Source organism: Ictalurus punctatus, chromosome 19, assembly GCF_001660625.3.
Source record: "Ictalurus punctatus breed USDA103 chromosome 19, Coco_2.0, whole genome shotgun sequence".
NCBI classification, from domain to species: domain Eukaryota; kingdom Metazoa; phylum Chordata; class Actinopteri; order Siluriformes; family Ictaluridae; genus Ictalurus; species Ictalurus punctatus.
Window position 1 is genome coordinate 14224284 of NC_030434.2, and position 20993 is coordinate 14245276.

At 38.1% G+C, this 20993-nt stretch overlaps 1 protein-coding gene across 1 annotated transcript; it reads right to left on the reverse strand.

Annotated features, from left to right (window-relative positions):
• Positions 1 to 14393: 14393 nt before the first annotated feature.
• Positions 14394 to 20522, reverse strand: kcna1b (potassium voltage-gated channel, shaker-related subfamily, member 1b). Its single transcript, XM_017493834.3, has 2 exons — positions 19984 to 20522; positions 14394 to 19571 (listed from the first exon to the last, which is right to left on the reverse strand). Exon 2 carries the CDS (start codon positions 19358 to 19360, stop codon positions 17876 to 17878), a length of 1485 nt encoding a protein of 494 aa, XP_017349323.1. The 5' UTR covers positions 19361 to 19571; positions 19984 to 20522; the 3' UTR covers positions 14394 to 17875.
• Between the last annotated feature and the right edge of the window lie 471 nt (positions 20523 to 20993).

Sequence of the window (20993 nt, forward strand, 5' to 3'; positions counted from 1 at the left end):
ATCATGCAGATACAGATCAAGAGCTTCAGTTAATGTTCACATCAAAAACCAGAATGGGGAAAATTTGGATCTCAGTGGCTTTATTGTGGCATTATTTTTGAGGCCAGATGGGCTGGTTTGAGTATTACAGAAACTGCTGCTCTACTGGGATTTTCACGCACAGCATTTCACAGAATTTACACAGAATGGTGTGAAAAACAAAAAACGTCCATTAAGTGCCAGTTCTGTAGGTGGAAATACCCTGGTGATCAGAGGAGGATGGCCACTGTTTTAAGCTGACAGGATGGCTACAGTAACTCAAATAAGCACTCATTACAACCATGGTGAGTAGAAAAGCATCTCAGAATGCATAACATTTCAAACCTTTAGGCAGATGGGCTTCAATAGCAGAAGACCACATTGAGATCCATTCCTGTCAGCCAAGAACAGGAATCTGAGGCTCCAGTAGGCACAGACTCGCCAAAACTGGACAGTTGGATATTAGAAATAGGCCAGGCAATGTTTATATATATTTGTGTGTATGTACTCCAAGACCAAACAGAGTTACAAGCTACCCAATACAGTAGTTGCTATAGATCCACAATTCTGAAGCATCCAGTCATAACACAATGTAGGCACTGGTGTGATGGAGAGCCACTGATGTAGACATGGTGCTGTCTAATATCCATTGTATGAATTTCAACACTGATCTGAGACAGACAGAAAACAATGGAATGGCAGCAGGAGTTGACTTGTGAGGTATCTACTGTGAGTGTTATTAGTAATGAAAATATCTGTTGAGATGAAGAAATAAAGCCTGTGTAGTGTACTATGAACTGCATGTTATGAAATGTGCATGCTAGAAATATCTGGAAATTACACCCTTTGAACATCCTCACATCATTATTTGTGTGACATGCAGGATGACAAGTGATTGCACAAGACTGTCTCTTAGTCTGAGTAGATGAACAAGAAGTCAGGAGACAACTTGGATTGGGCAGTGGAAAATGAAACCAGAGCTGTGTGAGTGTGTGTGTGTGTGTGTGTGTGTGTGTGTGTGTGTGTGTGTGTGTGTGTGTGTGTGTGTGTGTGTGTGTGTGTGTGTTTTAAATTTGCCTCCACAATATTAGGTTTTGACCTTGTGTGGACATTTGGCTGGGGACATTTTGGTTACTGATGTTAGGTTTGGGTGTATGCATAGCAATAACTGCTTTAATGATTTTGTCAATGGAAGGTCTTTACAAAGATACAAATATAGTAAGGTGTGTGTGTATGTGTGAGAGAGAGAGAGAGAGAGAGAGAGAGAGAGAGAGAGAGAGAGAGAGTGAGTGCTGAAAGAGGTTGTTAGATAATGTTTTTGAAATACTTTAAAACTTGCTTATCCATCACAACTAATATTTTTTGAATGATAAACGACCACTTAGCTTTTCCAGAAGCTACACTGATGCTAAGATATTTTGAAGCTACCTTAAATACACATCGTTGTTTTAATTTGCAGGGTTGTGACCTGACAAACATCTCATGTAGTCTCACACACAAGGTAATAATATACTTCCATCTGCCCTCTGCCAAGAGAGAGGTAGGTTTGCACTGCTAGAATCACAGTCTGCCAAGTGATATATGTCTTCAACAAATACTGCATGCTGACATGTCGTTATAAATATTGCTGACGTGAATGATTGTATCTTCTCCGGCTGAAAATAGGCAGCATGAAATACACTTGTATTGTATTGACATTTCCTTCCGCTTCTTTTCTTTTGTTGGACAGTCTCCAGGTTAGATCTGGAGCATTATTAATGTGAACGAGTTGAATGTAGCATGTAACTGACCTATCATGCTGAAGTAAAAGAACCTCTTCAGAAGATTAACTCTCCTGGAAGATGTCCAGTTAGTTACTTTTCTTTTGTGCCATATCAGATGACTTGTGAGACCTTAGTTCACCAAGATTAGATCTGTTTGGACTGGAGATAAATGACATAGTTAAGCGTGTCTACCCTCTTAGACAAATAGTCCAACCTAGAAACCTTTGGGTGCTTTGGTTATTCCTCTGAAAGATACTATGTGGTGTACTATGTCGTGTTCCAGCCTACAAAAACCCTCCACTTTGTGAAATTTTGACAGTTTCTACTATAGTACAGATTTAGTATTTTAAAATCTGTTTTAAAAAAGTGAAATGAGAGAAAATCCCATTTAAAGATTTGATTCCAATTACACTACAAAAAACACCATGCAAACCTCTACATTTATAATTTAATTTACTTATTTAAAAACAACATTATAACTTACAATGGGACACCGAGCTGTCACTCCCTGATTAGTTCAATAGTTCTGTTCTGTTGATTAAACTTTTATTGCTGTTGATATCTATCCATTTTTTTTTTTTTTTTTTTTTTTTGGCTTTGTTCAATAAAAAAAAAATTTAACTGTGTTACTCTGCAGCAGTGGAATGCAAAGATGAAGAACAGTCTTTTGTAAGGTTAATGGTTCTAGCTTTCATGCATTGTTGAACCCTCTCTGTTAGGTATAAGTCCTAGAGAGATGCATCAAAGAACACTTCCGGGAAGTAGATTGAACTTATTTTGTTCTATACAGTAATTTCATATTAAAGGCTATGCCATTTTTCTGTTGCCCTGAATAGCTTGGATTATATTTATAAAATAGAAAGTGTGTTGAAAAGTAGGAGAAAAGTAGGTCTAGTGGAGAGATCCTGATAATAAAATTACTGGAGAGAGATAGCAGTACCGCTCGACACACTTGAAACTGATACAGCAACCACTGATTCAGAGCAACACCAAGCCAAGAATAAAGCACAATAAGTATACAGCACTGCATTACTAAACCCTAGACAGCTTAATATGTGGAAAAATATTTTAAAGAATATTTTTAAAGGATTTTTGTTTTTATCAGTTTGGAGAAAGGAACAAGGCTTAGTGGTTAGCACATTCACCTCACACCTACAGGGTTGGGGGTTCAATTCCTGCCATGGTCCTCTGTGTGCGGAGTTTGCATATTCTCCCCGTGCTGCAGGGGTTTCCTCCAGGTACTCCAGTTTCCTCCCCCAGTCCAAAGACATGCATGGTAAGCGGTCCAAAGTGTCCATAGTGTATGAATGGGTGTGTAAGTGTATATGTGATTGTGCCCTGTGATGGATTGGCACCCTGTCCAGGGTGTACTCCGCATTGTGCCCTATGCTCCCTGGGATAGGCTCCAGGTTCCCCGCGGCCCTGTAGGATAAGTGGTATATAAAAAGGATGGAGAAAGGAACCCTAAAACAAATGGCCTCTCTATTCGAAAAACTCTTCAAGAAAGCTACTACTATTACTGTGTATAAACAGACCTGCATATCTTCATTTTCTCATTATTTTTAGTAGTTACAGTTGTCTACTTGGTTGTATGTATTGTACCACAATTTGTAAAGTCACTTTCAAAAAATAAGTTTTTTAAATGAATGTAAGGGGCTCTTGAGTGGAGCAACGGAAAAGCATTCAAACTATCATCTAGAGATCATGAACTCGAATCCCAGTGAATCCAAGAGTGTCCAAGAGAGTGTTAGGAGAGAGCTGCCTGATGGGTGGGTATTGGCCATGAATAAATTAGTGAGAAAATCTGGGAACAATCAAAACACACAAAAAAAGAATGCATATAAAAAATATTCCCTTTTGCCATGATGAACTGGTATCCCATCCAAGGTACAGTGCCCTCCACTAATATTGGCACCCTTGGTAAATATGAGCAAAGAAGTCTCTGAAAAATTGTCTTTATTGTTTAACCTTTTGATCTTTTGTTAAAAAAATTCACAAAAATACCCTGCTCTCATGGATATCAAACAATTGCAAACAAAACACAGGTTTATCAAAAAATATATATATATCTTTGTTAAATATAGGTGTGCAACAATTATTACCCTGACCAGGATGAAGTGGTTGCTGAAAATGAATGAAAAAGTTTCACATGCAATCATTAGTACATACTGTATATTTCTGCACATCTCTGACTCACACCCCTTTTGCCCTGCCTCTTAGTGAAAGTGGTGGAAACCGTCCTCTTTGGCATGGATCTTTTCACTGATATAAATGGTTATTCAGTGCAAGTTTCTTTCAGAATACAGATCCTGACTATATTTAGACAAAGAGACGAGAGGAAGAGCAAAAAGTCCACTTCACAAAGGCTTAAGTTTCATCCAGATCAACTAACTGATTTTCACTCAAACAACACAGCCATGGAGCATTTCTCAGTAATTGAACAGGCCCTGGGCATTATGCAACCAGCCCACGAGTGGGCCGTCAGAGGCAGAAGAGGACAGGAAAGGAGAGGAGAAGTGGACTGAGCAGGGTGCTGCTAGTAGGCAGGATGGTGGGGGTTAGCAGTGCTTGGGAATGTGTAGGAGGATGGATGAAGAGTGTGAGTGAAAAAAAGAGACAAGAACAAGTGATACAGTAGGTTTTGGGTTAGCAGTCAGTACATATACCAGTGCTATGATGAAATCTGTTGAAATGTTGTTTCAGTTGTTGAAAGTGTTATTGTGAGCAAATTTGTGAGGAGAAAGAGGAGGTGAGGGATGAACCATGAAGTGCAGGTACACCCAAATTCAGATAGATGTGCCTCTGTTTTGTTTTAGGAATCTTGCTTAAAGGTGTTAAGGATCATTAAATGTCTCCCTTCATCTGAAAAACATGATCTAAAAAGGAGAACAGTTTGTAAACTGTTGAGATGCTGCCAAAAGACTGCCCAGTGTGTGAACATATGTTGGCATAAAAGATATATTTTTAGTCATGCCTGTGTGGAGCAGCCAAAAGCTCCCCACATCCTGCCGTGCTCAGCGTGCAAAAGTGATGTCCCACAATGCAACGGGTGAAGATCATGGCAGCTCTCTTCTGTGCCTCTGCATGCTGCTGTGTACATTTATATGTGCATGTGTATGTATTTTCTTCCTTGTTCTTTCCTTGCAGGTGTACATACTTATTTTCAATATGCTACAGCTGATTCACTGATTTTCGTTCTGTATGCACTTTCCTCTTTTTTTGTCTGCCTCTGTATGCTTTTTTTATTTGCATTTTCTTTTTGTCTTGCTCATTCTACTCCCACGCTAACCCCACATGCATCATGCCTGAGGCTCCACTAACCCATCCTTTTCTGGCTATTCTTAAAGCATCTGGATACTTGCATACTGTGGAAATTTACTCTCATTTGGACACAAGCAAAAATTTTCAAATCATTTTGCTTCAACAATCTCACATGTCCTCCGACATTACATATTTTTGTGGTTTTGATTTTGGTGGTTGTATCGTGAGTTCATCCAACAATCTGGAGTTTATTATACATATACAATTCTCAAGGTACTTGTGCGTCCGTATGGACATTTTTGTCTTTTTCATAAAAAAAAATTAAAAAAAATTTGTCTGTGTTAATGCAAGCAGCATACAATTTGCAAAAGGTGTGTAATTTTATTGGAATTTTAATATTTCACCTTCATTTGCTTTCATAAATCTATTTCAAATTAGGTACACAAAATAGTTACACTCAGGACCTTAAGGATGAAAATGTCCCCATTGAAACCCATTCAAACTGCAGTATTTAATCCCTGTGATGTTTAAGCATAAAATCATACAGTCTGTATTAATAGGCATTTAATTTGTTGGCAAGGTTTCAAAACATTTTTTTAACAGGTTTTAAGAATATTTCTGAACTGTGTAGTATTTTCTCAGGTTTAGCCTATAGGGAAAATACTTAATTTTCCTTTTTTTTCTGATTCTGCTGTATTATAGAGTGCTGAAGACCAACTGAATAAATGATGCAGCTATAATTGTGTGGGTGTTTGTATGGATATCAGAGTTGTGGTTTATGTGTGTGTACTGAAAATTTTGTATGTGTGAACAGTTTGAAAGAAAGAAATTATATTGTACTGGAAATTACAAATCCCACCCCATGTACTGTATATGAGTTAAAATAGGAATGACACATTTCAGGACAGGAAAATACTCTACTTCAGTGTGGATTATTTTCATATAAGAACACAGCTTGTTTTGTGTTTTAACTTACTTAATGCATACTGTGGTTGAGGGAGAATTCAGTCAACCTCACATTAAGCCCATAAATTCCCAACTTATTATTCAGTAGCTAATTTTAAATACTATTCAGTAACTACAGAGAATTATTCAGTAACTAGTGACACTAATAGGAAAGTTGTGTAATTAAAAGAGTGGGAAAGTTAAGTCTGGACTGCTAACAGGTCTTGGGATTTTATGGGGTTAATCATGGGTCACACTACTGTTCTTATGGGAATTATCTGAGATTTCATCAACACCCCAAATCCATCCATGAATAAAACATTGTGACTCGCTTCCCACATGCTCTCTCCTCTTGTTTTTGGATGCTACACTGTGAAATGGCTCTGTGGGGGAAGGAACAGGAACCAAAAGCTCTTGATGCCTAATTTATGAACAGCATCTACATTCCAACTGATTCGGTTTGATTTGGTTGTAGTCAATTTCCAGACACAGTGCCTTGGGATCTCATCTTGAGATCCAAAAGAAATGTGAGAGGTGCACAGAAGGGAATGAAGTCCTTTGAATTTGATGATTCCATGTCCCATGTCAGCCTTTTCTGTGGTCTGTCTTTGATTACTGCAGCTTGAAGATGAGTTTCAGAATGAAGTGTTATTTGTTATGTTTGTGATATACTGTAAGAAAGGGATGTTTTCTCTCTGTTGTTAATACTATGAGTTACATAGTGTAAAATTGTTATATTGTTGTAGTTTAATTTAATACGTACTGTACTATTTGTAATGATTTTTATATTGTAATTATTGTTATATAATGGTGAGTGTAATTTTTATGCTGTAGGGTTATAAATTTAACAATTTTTTATATTATAGTGGTTATATTATGATGATAATGATGATGAATATTATTAGTAGTAGTAGCAGTAGCAGTTGTTGTGTCAGTTATGATTACAGTTTTACAGTGGTTAGAGTTTTTGGTTTGTTAAAAAAAATTTATACTGAAAATCACAACCCACAATTATCAAAGCTGCTATATTTAGCATTAAGTAGCTATAGTTATTAGATAATAAACTGGATAGTAGAAATGAAGGAGTTTAATCCAAGCTTAATGCCTATAAATAATGTCAGCTTGGACCTAGTGTGTTTCTATCATTGCAAGATCCACAAATGAAAAGCTCAATAGCGCCAATAAATAGCCACAATATTATTTAACATATTTAATTAATGAGCTTAATATGTGAATATTTTCTAGTTAAAGGGGTCCCTGAACAACTGGTTTAAGCTGAAAGCAAAGTCTCCACCACGACCATGGTGTAATATGATGATGATCACCATTGATCTAAATTAATTTTCGGAGCAAGATCTGCAGAACACAACAACCCCTGGACGTATACATGAACCTGTAGAAAGTCCAGTTCCTCTATCAGCCATCACCAAATCAGTCCTTCAGTCTTTAAAATTATGAAAGGATTTATAATCAGACCTAAATGTGAACATGTTTTCCAGACCTTGGAGGCCACATATCCTCCAGGCTAAGACTGGCTATGAAATCCACAACCTCCTAAGTTGTGCAAGTGCAGCCCTTTCCAAACTCAATTTTCTTCCAAGTTCAAGCCCAACTCCTACCTTATATTTCACAAAGCTGCCTTTCTTCCCACCCTCATGTATGGAGCAGAAACCCGGTCCACCTACAGGAGACATTTGATAGTACTTGTTGTAGTGCCTATGTTATTCTTATTTCAGATCAGTGAAGGCTGGTTGTAATATTAGATGGGAAGGCTGAAATCTAATATCTATCAATAGCTTGACAGTGAAACTATTAGCAGTGAGCAATACATTATATCTTGAGGTCTCATTGGTGGCATAAAACGAATGTTTTTGGGCAAACTATCTGACACACACTTAAAGACATTTAGGCAGCTGTTCTTATGATCTAGTCTGCAATGCCTGCAATCTAGTCTGCAATGTCTGTGTCCGTGCCATGTTTCCTCTGACTACCACATATGGTAAACTGATGTACCCCTTTTATTAAAAAAACATGCATCTATCCTGCTGTCCTTCTGTGTTATTTGTACTTTGTTTGGATCATGTGTGCTCTATATATTTTTAGTTTCTCCTCCAAAGGCATTTTGGGGGAAAACAGATGATATAGGAAATAATCTGCTTTGTTTGTGTTCATTACGTCCAAATTTCATCAATGTACTTCTCGATCACTGCTGATTATATTTTATGGATATATCACCTGCTGAGATATACTGGCTGTATATCAGCCAATATCCGTCCAAATGCAAATTAAATTAAATAAATTAAATGGCTATTAAACCTCAGCCATGACTATCATATATTTACATGATGTTTGTGTGCATATACAGTATACTATCACATAAATATATTATATATACTAGTTCACCTGATGAAGAACTATCATACTCAACATTGAGAAACTGCCAATGATGATTGTTATTATATTGAAGTGGCACTAATTAACATGCAGTGCTTGTGATTATTAAGTTGTAGTGGTGCAATTATTGACTGTGAAGTTGTCTGAAATTGGTGCGTTCAAATTTCTGCTTTCAAAATGGGAAGCTGAAAACATCATATGCTTTCATTTCAAGTGGTTAAAGTCATTTGCTAGGCACTAGGCAGTATGGATGCCCAAAGGTGGACTCTTGTAGCCATTGAGTCTTTCATACAAACAATGTGAATACATAGTTACAAAAGTCAATGTCTTCCTGAGATATATTGGCAAATTACAAGAAACAGACTTCAATAGGGCTAAAATATGACTAAATTCACAGTGGACCGTATTCAGAGTCAAAAGTTCAAAAGATATGCAGTTAGAAACTGCTTAATGATATAGAAGTACCGTAGCAGAAAGCTTAAACCTTAGGCTGGTCGATGAATGATACATACAATATTGTTGTGAGAGAAAAAGTTAAAGAATGTGTAACTGGCTTTAATTTGGACATTAACAGGTGGTAGGTTTCTGCTGTGTTTTGTTTTAAAGTACAATAATCACCACAGTGGTCCTTTAAATTAACTGGGAGTAAGTCCAGATGACAAGACCTGTGGAATAATTTCCAATCAATAGATATCCCTCAAATTAATGTATAGTCCAGCCAGATTGACTCATTAGACACTACAGTAACAACACTTTTATCTGTTTTCACTTCTTTCCCATCCTCCAATACACTATGTAATGTTCGATCAGCTTGGCAGAATTTGTTTTCTTCTGTCTTTTTCTCTGTTCATAACTGCCAGCTGGGGCACATTGGCTCACAATCAGCTGCATGTCAACATATGTTCCTATGACTGAGAGACAAGGCAAGAACTGTTTAGTGTCTCTACATATTCAGCTAAATACAATACTGGCTGAGCTTCCTTTGCCCTTACCTGCTGTCTTAATAGACAAAAGAAATCAATTCAGAGCTATCAGCTCTTGGATGCCATAACACTCAACAATCAAGATAACTACAGGAAGGGTGGAACTGGAAGTAATTATTGTCAATGCAAAGGGCTTTTGTAATATAGACTACATTTCTTTGTACCAAGCTGAAAACCAGGTATGTGCATTAAAGGTGTAGTAGGTGAGCACTGAAAGTCTAGTGACCAGTAGTTTAAAAAATCATCTTCAGTGAAGAGTAACATTCCATATTATAAAAACCCTGACTATATTTGGAAAGAAAATGTCACAAAATAGACAAGGACATTTACAAATATTTAGATTTCATAAAAATGTATTTATTTACATGTAAAAAGGGACCTTTTGGGGGTTTTGGGGCTTAGGTATTGGAAAGCAATACAAAATGATGAACAGTGCTTATTAGCTTATTATACTTATGGAAGCCCTAAGCAGCCATACATTATCAATTTTTTCTTTCTTGTTTTCTTGTGATCTCAACTTAATTTTCTCGTGATTTCGACATAACCAAAGTTGTTTTCTCATGATCGCTACATTACAAAAGTTGTTTTCTCATGATCTCGACTTAATTTTTCTCTGTATTCGACAACCATCATCCCAAAGTCAATGGGCTTTTTGAATGGGTTTTTGATTAAATACCTGAAAGAAGGTCTGTGGTTAACACAAGCTCAAGGTATGTTTACGTTTTATACTATGACATAAAATACATCAGTAATACCCCACTCAGGATTTTTCAAAAAGGTTTTACGTGTCTTGAACAAGACGACTGCTTTGAAAAAGACGTTTATAGCCTAACTTTAGCTTTTTACTTCTGGCGATTGTATTTACGCTTCAAAATTCATATAAGTTGTGCTCATTTGTGAAGATTATCTTGATGAACCAAACATGTAAGATTCATAAACTTTTGTTGGTGACAGAGCATATTTTCTGGAAAAATCCTATTGACTTTTTGTCGAGGGAACCAGGGTGAATCTAACCTCCGGGCTGACCTACAAACATACATCATCCCTGCAGGATTAATGACTTGAGAAGGGGATGCCCCTCTCTCTTAATGCGGAGATAAAGTCCATCTCTACAGAAGGCAATTATTAAATTTATGGTGGCGAAGATGCCAACGTGCATGTAACACCAGTCCCATTCACAAGGCATGAGATTTTCTGAGAAAACAACTTTGGATATGTTGAGATCAAGAGAAAATTAAGTTGAGATCATGAGAAAACAACTTTTTGTTATTTCGAGATCACAAGAATATAAAGTCATGATCATGGGGAAACAACAAAGAAAAAAAATTATAATGCATGGCCGCTTAGGGCTTCTGTACATACTGATTATACATAAAAATTATGAAAATCTGGATGAAATTATTCACATTTCATATTCATTTTAAATGTAGTCACTTAGTAGGTACTCTTATCCAGAGCTATTTACAAATCAACAATTTTGAACATAAAGCCAAAAACAATAATAAAAAAAGACAAGCCATAATATAAATGACAGCTTCAAACCTGAAGTACAAAATTTTCTGAAAAATTCGTGCTACAAACCAATGAGTAATACAAAGGGCAGTTGCTATATTTTGGTGAGTAAAATGTACTTCTATAAATGAACAGACTGATGAACAGCATGGTAGTGAGGGTCACTTATTTAGTGAACAAACATAGATGCACTGGGAAAAGAGATACTGAGGGCCTCGACCAACAATCCCTAGCCTTACTGAGAAACTGAGTTTGAGTTTGTGTGGCTGAAGACTGCACTGGTCCTACCTGATAAGTTTGCCTTCCAGGTACTACTTTCAGGAAGCTAAAGACCCTTGCTTCAGTGGGACATGTTATAACTCCTACCAGTAAGTTCACGAGCATGAGGATTCTCTGAAGACTGGTAATTTATTGTAAGGTTCATCATCAGGATAACCATCAAGATGGCATGAGAACTAAAGATATAAAAAAAAATAAGACAAAATATAGAACACAAAAGAAAAAAAAACCAGACAGACATAATTGACTTTCAAAGAGCAAAATACACTTTAACAGCATAACTGTAATCTTTGTACACAGCAAAAGAATCCACATTAATCCTATAAATGACATAAATAAATGACACAACTTACTTAATTGGCTGAATATTACCAAAGGAGAACATAATCTTGCATCTTGTGAGGTCCTTTTTTTCTTCAGATGATTAGAATAACTTAAACAATATGAATGCAGAACACTCCTTCATTTAACATGTGGTGCAGATACCTTTCTTCCTTGAGACACTGTCCCTCTTTTTTCAGAATTAAAGTCTCTATAAAAGGGCACATTTCGATCAAGTTTCCAAATACAAGAATTTAAAGAAAATATTGCAAAAATATTAAGAAAAATAAATAAATAAATAAGAAAGAAAAACACAAACTGACTTCAATGTCAGTTACACATATAGACATAAGATATGGCTCCCAGCTTATATGTTCAGTAAGCCATCTGAGCATGCCTTGCTTGACCTTATCAACTGGTTCAAATCAGACAGTTATATGCTAGCAGGATAAAGGAGAAGCAATCATCTATGTCTGGAGGACACCAGGCAAGGCAATCCATCACTGTTCTTTGTGGAAACAAAAACATCATCCTCAAGGAAGGGGCTCCAGCTCAGAGTAATACCCCCAAGAAGGCAAGTCCAATTCATAGTGTCTATTCTGCAACAACACAGATCACAACCACTGGCAGTGTATGAACATCTCCAAGCTAACTAAAGATGAGTTGGTAGAATAGATAAAATTCTATTCTGGCTTTGTGAATGGTCACACCAGATAACTAAAAGTTTGCATAAGTTTGACCTATAAAGCATACCAGAGAATTCACAACTGCATACAGTCTGTCAAGATGTCATAACCACCATGGTGTACCTGCATGCTTATCCATTTAAAGGCACAGTCAATATTACCGGAGGTTTAATAGCTTTGCCTTCATGCCACCAAAATTGGCAAGTCAGAGGAGTGTGGGAAGGAGACCTTTTAAAGATCCACAGAGGGCCAAAGACTACAATACAGAGGTAGAAAAGTTGGTCTGGGTAAGATCAGTGATCTAGATTGATCTTGGAATGTTAGTCAACCAGGACAAAACATAGAACATGCCTTCATATGGTTATCCGCAATGGCAAGAAGCAGCTGGTATTTTTATTGCTCCTGTCAGTATCAGGGAACTTGAATGAATACCTGATGCTAAGGCCAACACTTGGGTCATCATTACTACAGGTCGATCTATTTCACCTTTCTGTAACATGCAGTGGCAATCATTGGAGACAGTGAAATCATGTTTCCCCAAGTCTATCTCCTGACAGATGATTGCTTTTTGCTGCAGTATGTTTGACATTATGCCAGGATCCTCTTGCTGTGCATAAATTGCAGGTGCTGCCCTTCACCACAACTTGGAGTTCCTGCTGTGCTACATTTGTTCTGCAGCACTATGTCATTAATAACAGTCAGCCAAAGGATAAAGTTGGACATATAGTGGATAGATGTTTCTACACTGACAGTTGTCTGCAAGTCCTACCTACCAAAGCAAAAGCCAAACACCCGATAGACAAATTAAGCCCCTCTGAGATGAGCTGGTCTTGAGCTTTGCCAGTAAGCAGTGAACCTGGGGCAATCAGCCACTTATGTGAGGAGATTAGGTCAGATAATTTTGGCTTGTACAGGATATAGCAGACTCTCCTGAATCAATGCTGGGGCTAAGTTGGCATTTTGAAGCTGATACAGTCAGTGTTCCAACCATATGGAATATTGTTTAAGGTCTTACAGAGCCAGAGTGGCCCATTGAGGTTTATACCATACATCCTATACCTCCACCAAGCACACAGATTGGGATAACCCAACCACAGAAGTGGAAGGGCTGGGAAGAAAAGCTTGAGCTTCTACTCCAAATAACTCTTCACCATCATACCTAACCAAGGGAGTATACCCTTTTAGTGTCTGTCAGGTGATACAGGAGATATGTTCTGTGCTGCATAGGACTTAATGGCTTGGTAGCTTACCTGCTTACCTTTTATAGCACCCACTGTAAAGTTGCTACCAAGCACTTACACACCATTGCCAACACAAGAGACAAAACAAACCTTCACTCATGGCTCAATTTTGATTCTGCTTAAATGATGGTATCACACTAGGATAAACTTGGTAAAAGTCAAATGGCTGGAAACAAGGATCACTACCCTCAATAATGTTCAGAGATCCATATGTCTACCTTCTTTGGGGCCATCGTGTGTTGCGTCTGATCAGCTAGTGTCGTTTCAGTGCAAATTCAGAAGCTGGAAGGAGTACTCACTTTCTTAGCCACACATTCCAGCTCCTCCTGGGTGATCCAGATCCAGATGTTTTTAAGCCAACTGTTAGATTTAATCTCTCTAGCACATCCTGAGTCTACCCTGGGGTCTCCGTCGAGTAGGATGTGCCTGATACGGATCTCCTAGGAGCCAACTAGGGAGCAACCTTGTACCCAAACCATCTCAACTGGCTCTTCTCAGTTTGGAAGTTCAGCAGCTGTACTCTGAAACTCTGGACTCTCTCGCTCCTCACAGATGTATCCATATAATTTTGGTCACATTTTGTGTCCTCAATAATGAGCAATAAATTTGTTTATTCAACCTTTCTCCCAGAGTAATTTTTAGGAAAGAAGAACAGTAGAGATCATATTTATAGGCATTTATATTTATTGATATAGATGTGCAATAGGATGGACATGGGAGGAACATCCTTGCATAGACCATAGACTATGCTTTCACCAGCATCATATGATGAACAGAGTGTGTGTGTGTGTGTGTGAGAGAGAGAGAGAGAGAGAGAGAGAGAGAGAGAGAGAGAGAGAGAGAGAGAGAGAGAGAGAAAGAAAGAAAGAAAGAAAGAAAGAAAGAGAGAGAGAGAACACATAGCTATGTATGGGAAAGAAATTACTTACAGATATGTGAAAATAATAATAATAATAATAATAATAATAATAATAATTTGGCATTAAATAAAAAAAAAAACATGTGGGTGTTGAGTCAGCTTGATTTTCATAATTTCAATTATTTGGATCATGCAGTTCTTATTTTTTCCATGCAGACTATAATTAGGCAGTTAAATGAACACAAAAGCTCACCACATTAACCATTTTTAAACATAACAGAGACATGGGTTGAATATTAAAGAATATGTTAAATGATGAATTTCATCCCAGCAATTCAATACATTTGAATACTTTTGACCGAATACCACTTTGTGCTTCTCTGGTTCACATGGCTCTTAGCAACTCAGTGTAAGGGTCAGATGATGTTTGTGCAAGATTTCTGAAAATGGATGGCCATTTATATATTCTAACTAAAGGCAACAGAATGTATGAACATCTCTGGTCATTAACTATTATGTTGATTAAAGATACCCAATAATACCTCTACATTAAAGCTTACATACTAGTTATTAAAGCTAAAAAAAAAAAAAAAGAAAAAAAAAAAAAGAAAGATAAATAAAAATAAATAAATTACTATTAACATCCAACCCACTCGGGTAAAATTGACCACAATTTTCTTCTTACAATGAATAAATAAGCAATACATGTTTTTAAACTATTCAAATCATTTTCCATATTATAAAACCACATTATGACAAATTAATAGGCATTTTATGGAAGTCTTCTCGATTTAGATCTTCTACTTAAATTTTGACCCATGCATTTTCTTTCTTTGCTGTTTAATTACAGAAATGAGACCTAGTTCTTCAAATGATAAATGCTTTTGTCATGCTTTCCACCTTTCCTGTGTGATACATAGTATAATGCTCAGGTTTGTATGCAATTAGTTATATATACTAATATTCGGAGCAATGCAATATGTTGAATCATTATCAAATGCTTTAACATATAATGGCAGTTAAATCTCAATCATGCTCTTCATCCAAACTGAAGAGTTAAAATAGAACTGTGCTTGGTCCTTTTGTTTGTCTGTAATGGCTCTAACTTTGGCCTCATTCTTTCTTTCAATGTATTATTGTATAGAAATATGTAGGAACAGTACTTGGCTTATTAAACACTTCTTTTATACTGGGATGAACGCATACTGCTGCTACATTGTTTCCCTTCCTATATAAGATCTATTTGTGTGCTTACAGGCAACAAACTGCTGCAGCTTTTTCTAGCAGTACCAATCTAACTCCTTTCTAACTTGGCTCGTTCCTCTGAGTAGATCTGTGAACTGCTTTTCCAAAAACGCTTTCATTAGTAGACATGCAGCCCAACATATACAGTATAATCTCCAGTGTAGCATTATTTGTCTGGTTTACAAAGTATTGTTACTGTTCCCTGTAATTAACAGTTGTCTCTACATGAATAAATATATTATTTACTCTGAGCAGTAGGTTGCTTTATTTCCTGGCAGTGTTAAAAACCAAAAATAACACCATTGCTTGCAAAATGGAATAAATATGGTGCCTTGGATTATATTTAGATTACTGATGACTGTCATTTTAACAGTGTCACAAATCTTTACACTGTTTTGGAATAAACTAGCAGGTTAAGGTTCTTTAATAGTTGTTTGAAAAGGCAGTGGTAGAATCCCTAGCAGGATGTTAAGCTTCTGGGATATCAGTCCATACAGGATCAAATTGAGGTAGACAAACACATAAAAAGGCTTATATAAACACAAAATAAATGAATTATAAATGAACAAATAAATTAAAAAAAAGATGGATGGACAGATGGTAAAAAAAGATGAAAAATATATATTTCATCTCATCTATACACAACATGGACTGTTTCTCAGATTAACTGGGGTAATCAAGTAGGATTTATGTACAAGGCTTGATAGGGCAAAAACTAAGCTATCCCACATATTTTCTGAGGTCTAACTGTTTTTACTTTCCCTTGTATGACTCATCAAGCAATAAGTTTAGCAATCATCAAACCATCACTTTCTGCACACTGAGGACTGTGACCTTGTTCATTCTGAAATATGTCATGCACACAAAAACACCAAACTTTGTTTTGCTGTGCATATTCTGATTATTATAGTACAAATCCTACTCACATTGGTCCTTGACATTGCATCATACAGTTAAAAGAAGTTGCACAGTAAAACTGATGTTATTGTACATGGAGGCACTTTTTAAAAGTTTTGTCAGTAAGGGGGTTAAAGGCACTATATGCAACATATACAGAGTAATATACGTATATCTTCAAACAGCGTAGATGTCAAAGCAGATACACTAAATATTTTACTTGTAAAGTTGACTTAATGGTTAATATGTTGTAAAATAATAAATGTGTCGCAAGCAGTAAAGGGTGGTTAATGAGCAGCTTTTTAGAAGTTCACTGTTGGTTTGATTCTTGTTAAGTTGGTTAGACAAGCATGAATGCATTTGTTTGACTTGAGCATTACTCTGGCAGGTGTATGTATAGCCTAATGAATCAGCCCCTATGCAAAATGTTTAGTTCACTGGCCATCAAATACCCAGGAATCATACAAAGACCTCAGTAGAGTACCTTAAAACAATTTACATTAACTTCCAGTTCTATAATCTGTATGGTTTCACCTCCATGTCCCATTAACTGCAGATGTAATACTGTTAGGAATGTAATGACATTGCTAATAAATGCCACTACAATATACATCTATATTGTTTCAAAATATATTGTTGAAATTAGTATGGATCCCTGTATTAATCTACAAGTACATACAAAAAGATCCATTATGATCTGTTAATAATGGTGCCATGCAATAATTATACCAAGATACATAGTACCTGAGTTGAGTAGGCCTCAAAGCTTCACTTCTCCAACCTTACTATTAAACATTAATTTCTCAGTCCATACCAGGAACAAAACATAATAAGCACTGCATTTTGCAAAACCAAAGTCTGAAATCTGAGGGCAATGTGTAAATGAATAGAAAAAATACTGAGGTAATGATTTGAGCATGCCATGATCGATAACCAAAGAATATTTCAACATGCTTATACACCTCCAAAAGCCATGTTCTTTTTCACATGGTATTGGATCTTATAAGAGTAAGAGTTTTAGCATCTGATGGAGAAATACCAGCGTTGGCAAGAAGCCATGGTTTTCCATTAATAATGAGGTGCATTGCTGTTCAGTGCACCTCAAGATCAACAGCACCTATCCCCCAAAATGAGAATGCATCAGAATCTGCATAATGCTCTAGGAACTCAATTCCAGATGCTGTGGACATTCTGTTATTGTAATAATCCATGTCTATTTGTTTTCCTGATGATCACACTGTTGACAATTGGTGACAAAGTTCCCATTTGGACCTGCATTTTCATCTCCTTTTGATCCGCAATATCTTTATTTTCAGCAAACATTTTGCTATTCAGTGGCATATGAATGTATTCCTTGTCTTGGTGAAGCAAATGCAATGCAATAATGCATTGACCTAGGCCTATATAAAGCTTTCCCGTATTATTAATACGTCATGTTTGTTGTATCTTCAAAATAAAAGTGGAGCAAGAATTACACATCTGTTAGAAGCTTGCCCTTATTCACACAGTTCTGGTTTGGGATCGTGCAGTTCCCAGTTCTCAGGTTTGCCTCCCTAAAATTGTCAATGCTGTTATTCATGTCGTCGTCTGTCTCCACATATTCCGACTTACTTATGATAGATGAGCTGCGTCGACTGGAGTTGGAGTCGGACGCAATGTTGGGATTACTCACATTGAGGAGCTGTGCCTGCTCCTCTCCTTCTGTTTCTCTGTGGTAAAAATAGTTAAAGTTGGACACAATCACTGGGACGGGAAGTGCAATGGTGAGCACACCAGCAATGGCGCAAAGGGAACCTACAATCTTGCCTCCAATGGTCACAGGGTACATATCACCGTATCCCACAGTGGTCATTGAGACCACAGCCCACCAAAATGCATCTGGAATACTGGTGAAGAAGGACTCCTTCTCCTCAGCCTCCGCGAAATACACTGCACTAGAGAATAAGATGACACCGATGAAAAGGAAAAAGATCAAGAGGCCTAGCTCTCTCATGCTGGCTTTCAGTGTCTGCCCCAAAATCTGCAGTCCTTTAGAGTGCCTCGACAGTTTGAAGATCCTGAACACCCGGACAAGACGAATAACCCTGAGGATGGCCAGAGATGTGGCCTGTTCACCCCCTCCCTTTGCTTCCTTCCCCTCTTCATCGTCAGCAAGCTCTGTGCCAAGCGTGATGAAATAGGGGATGATTGCCACTACATCAATTGTGTTCATCATGTTTTTAAAGTAGGCTGCCTTGCTTGGGCAAGCGAAAAAACGGACAATCAGTTCAAAGGAGAACCAAATGATGCAGAGGGTTTCCACAATAAAGAAGGGGTCTCTGAAAATGTTTGGCTTGTAATAGAAAGTACTGTTCCCAATAGTTTGCATATATCCCCGTGGATCCTCTTTGAGTTCCGGCAAGGTCTCCAGACAAAATATGACTATAGAAATCAGAATGACCATGACTGACACAATTGCAATGCCACGTGCAGGGCCTGAGCTCTCTGGATGTTCAAACAGGAGCCATACTTGTCTCTGAAATTCATTTTCTGGCAGTGGACGCTCCTCTTCACGAATGAAGCCCTCATCTTCCCGGAATTTTTCCATGGCCTCTACTCCAAGCTCGTAAAATTTGATCTCCTCAGAGAACATGTCTAAAGGGACATTGACGGGTCTTCTTAACCGCCCACCTGACTGGTAGTAGTAGAGGATGGCATCAAAGCTTGGCCGGTTCCTGTCAAAGAAGTATTCATTCCTTAAAGGGTCAAAGTAGCGCATCCGCTTTTTGGGATTGCCCAGCAACGTGTCAGGGAACTGGGCAAGTGTTTTGAGTTGAGTCTCAAAGCGCAGGCCTGAGATGTTGATAACGACACGCTCGCAGCATTCGTGGTCCTCATGGTCATGGGGGTATGGATCATGTGGATGCCCTGGCAGGGTTGAGGTCTCATCCATGTTATCTCCTGCTACCACAGTCATTTCTGCAGCTTAGACTCACAGTACCAGAAAAAATATTGAAGCTAGATGTGCAGACATCCAGCTCCTGTATTGTTACGTTCTCCACTGTTTACACTGTCTACGACACAAGCCCCATTAGAAGAGAAAGTTCATATAGTTCCTTTTTACTACCAATTCGACTGCTCCCAGTTCCAGTGGACCACTGCAGCATCTTCTTTCGCTCACCACTCAACTGGAGAAAAACAAGACAGACAGATGGGGAGAAAGGATGGTAATTAGATATCAGAAGATATCACAGCAGAAAAAGCCTGCAGTAGATTTGCCTGGTCAGCAAATTGTTCCTCAGTAGGAGCGGCATTTATGCATCAGAATTTAAGTGTCAGCGTTCAAGTTTAAGTTTCCTGCCCACCTTCTGGGTGCAAAATGTTTTAGTGTATTGCACCTTGCGTTACGATACGGCATAGTTATTATGTTGAGTTTATGGACTATATAGCGTGTCAAATAAAATGTTGCAGTGCTTATATAAACGCTGCAGGTGTTAATGCAACACTGGAAATTTTGCAAGCAGGTTATATGACGTACTGATCACTGCAGTGTGATCTTAGCAAACAGTAAATAGTTTAGAACAGTATTTTTGTGCTTACCTTTGGCGAGGTTTTAAGGGCTTGTTTTGTACCGGGTCACTCCATCAGTGTGTGCTTGTGTGTCTGTGCGTGCGTGTGTTGGTGTGCGCGCGCGCTGCCGGTGCTCCAACTTTGCACTGGCCCCCCTTGTTTTTTTCACTATGAATATCGCATTACAGCACTACACGCTGCGCTTTCTATGCGCTTTCTTGAAATATTAATAGGCTGCTTTGTCTTCGTTAGCATCCAGAGGTGCGTCCCATGTTCCGTTTCAGACGCAATCCGAGTTTGCATTAACAGGCAAGCGAAATCTTTTAGACGGGGTGTTGAACTCATGTCGAAGGAACCGGATGGGTGCAAGATGAAGACGCGTGAAAAAAATGATCTGATACCGATGACAATGTGCGGGGTGCATCTTCTCCAGCGAGGCGCAGCTTGAACAGCTTTTCTCCTCTTTGGTGCAAATCAAAAAGACACGGACGTCCCGAGATGCACAGACACACACACACACACACACACACACACACCCTCTCTCTCTCTCTCTCTCTCTCTCTCTCTCACACACACACACACTGGCACACATACGCTGCCAGGCTGAAGAGAGAAGGAGAAAGGGAGGGTGGGACGGGAGGAATGAAGATTTGCAAGCGAAAAGAAGTCCAAGATGATGTTAAGCATTGCAGGTTTTCATACGCACACAGAGTGGTGAGGTAGAGAGAGAGAGAGAGAGAGAGAGAGGAGGGGGCTCCGACGCAATGCAGACACACTGTACTAACACAAGTGCTTTCCACACCACAAACCCACAAATTCTTCAGCAAGCGACGGGTTCCTTCCTCCGCTTTAAAAGACAGTTGCTGTTTTTACAGTGAATGTGCATCACTCTCTGAGCATCGGATCATGTATTAACGCATGATCAAAATTCACAATTTTGCATTCGACGCATGTGCAAAAAAAAAAAAAAAAAAAGTTTTCCCGCAGGCTGTTTGTATTACGCGTTTTGCTTTTACATGTCTTTAAAATAGCATACTTCT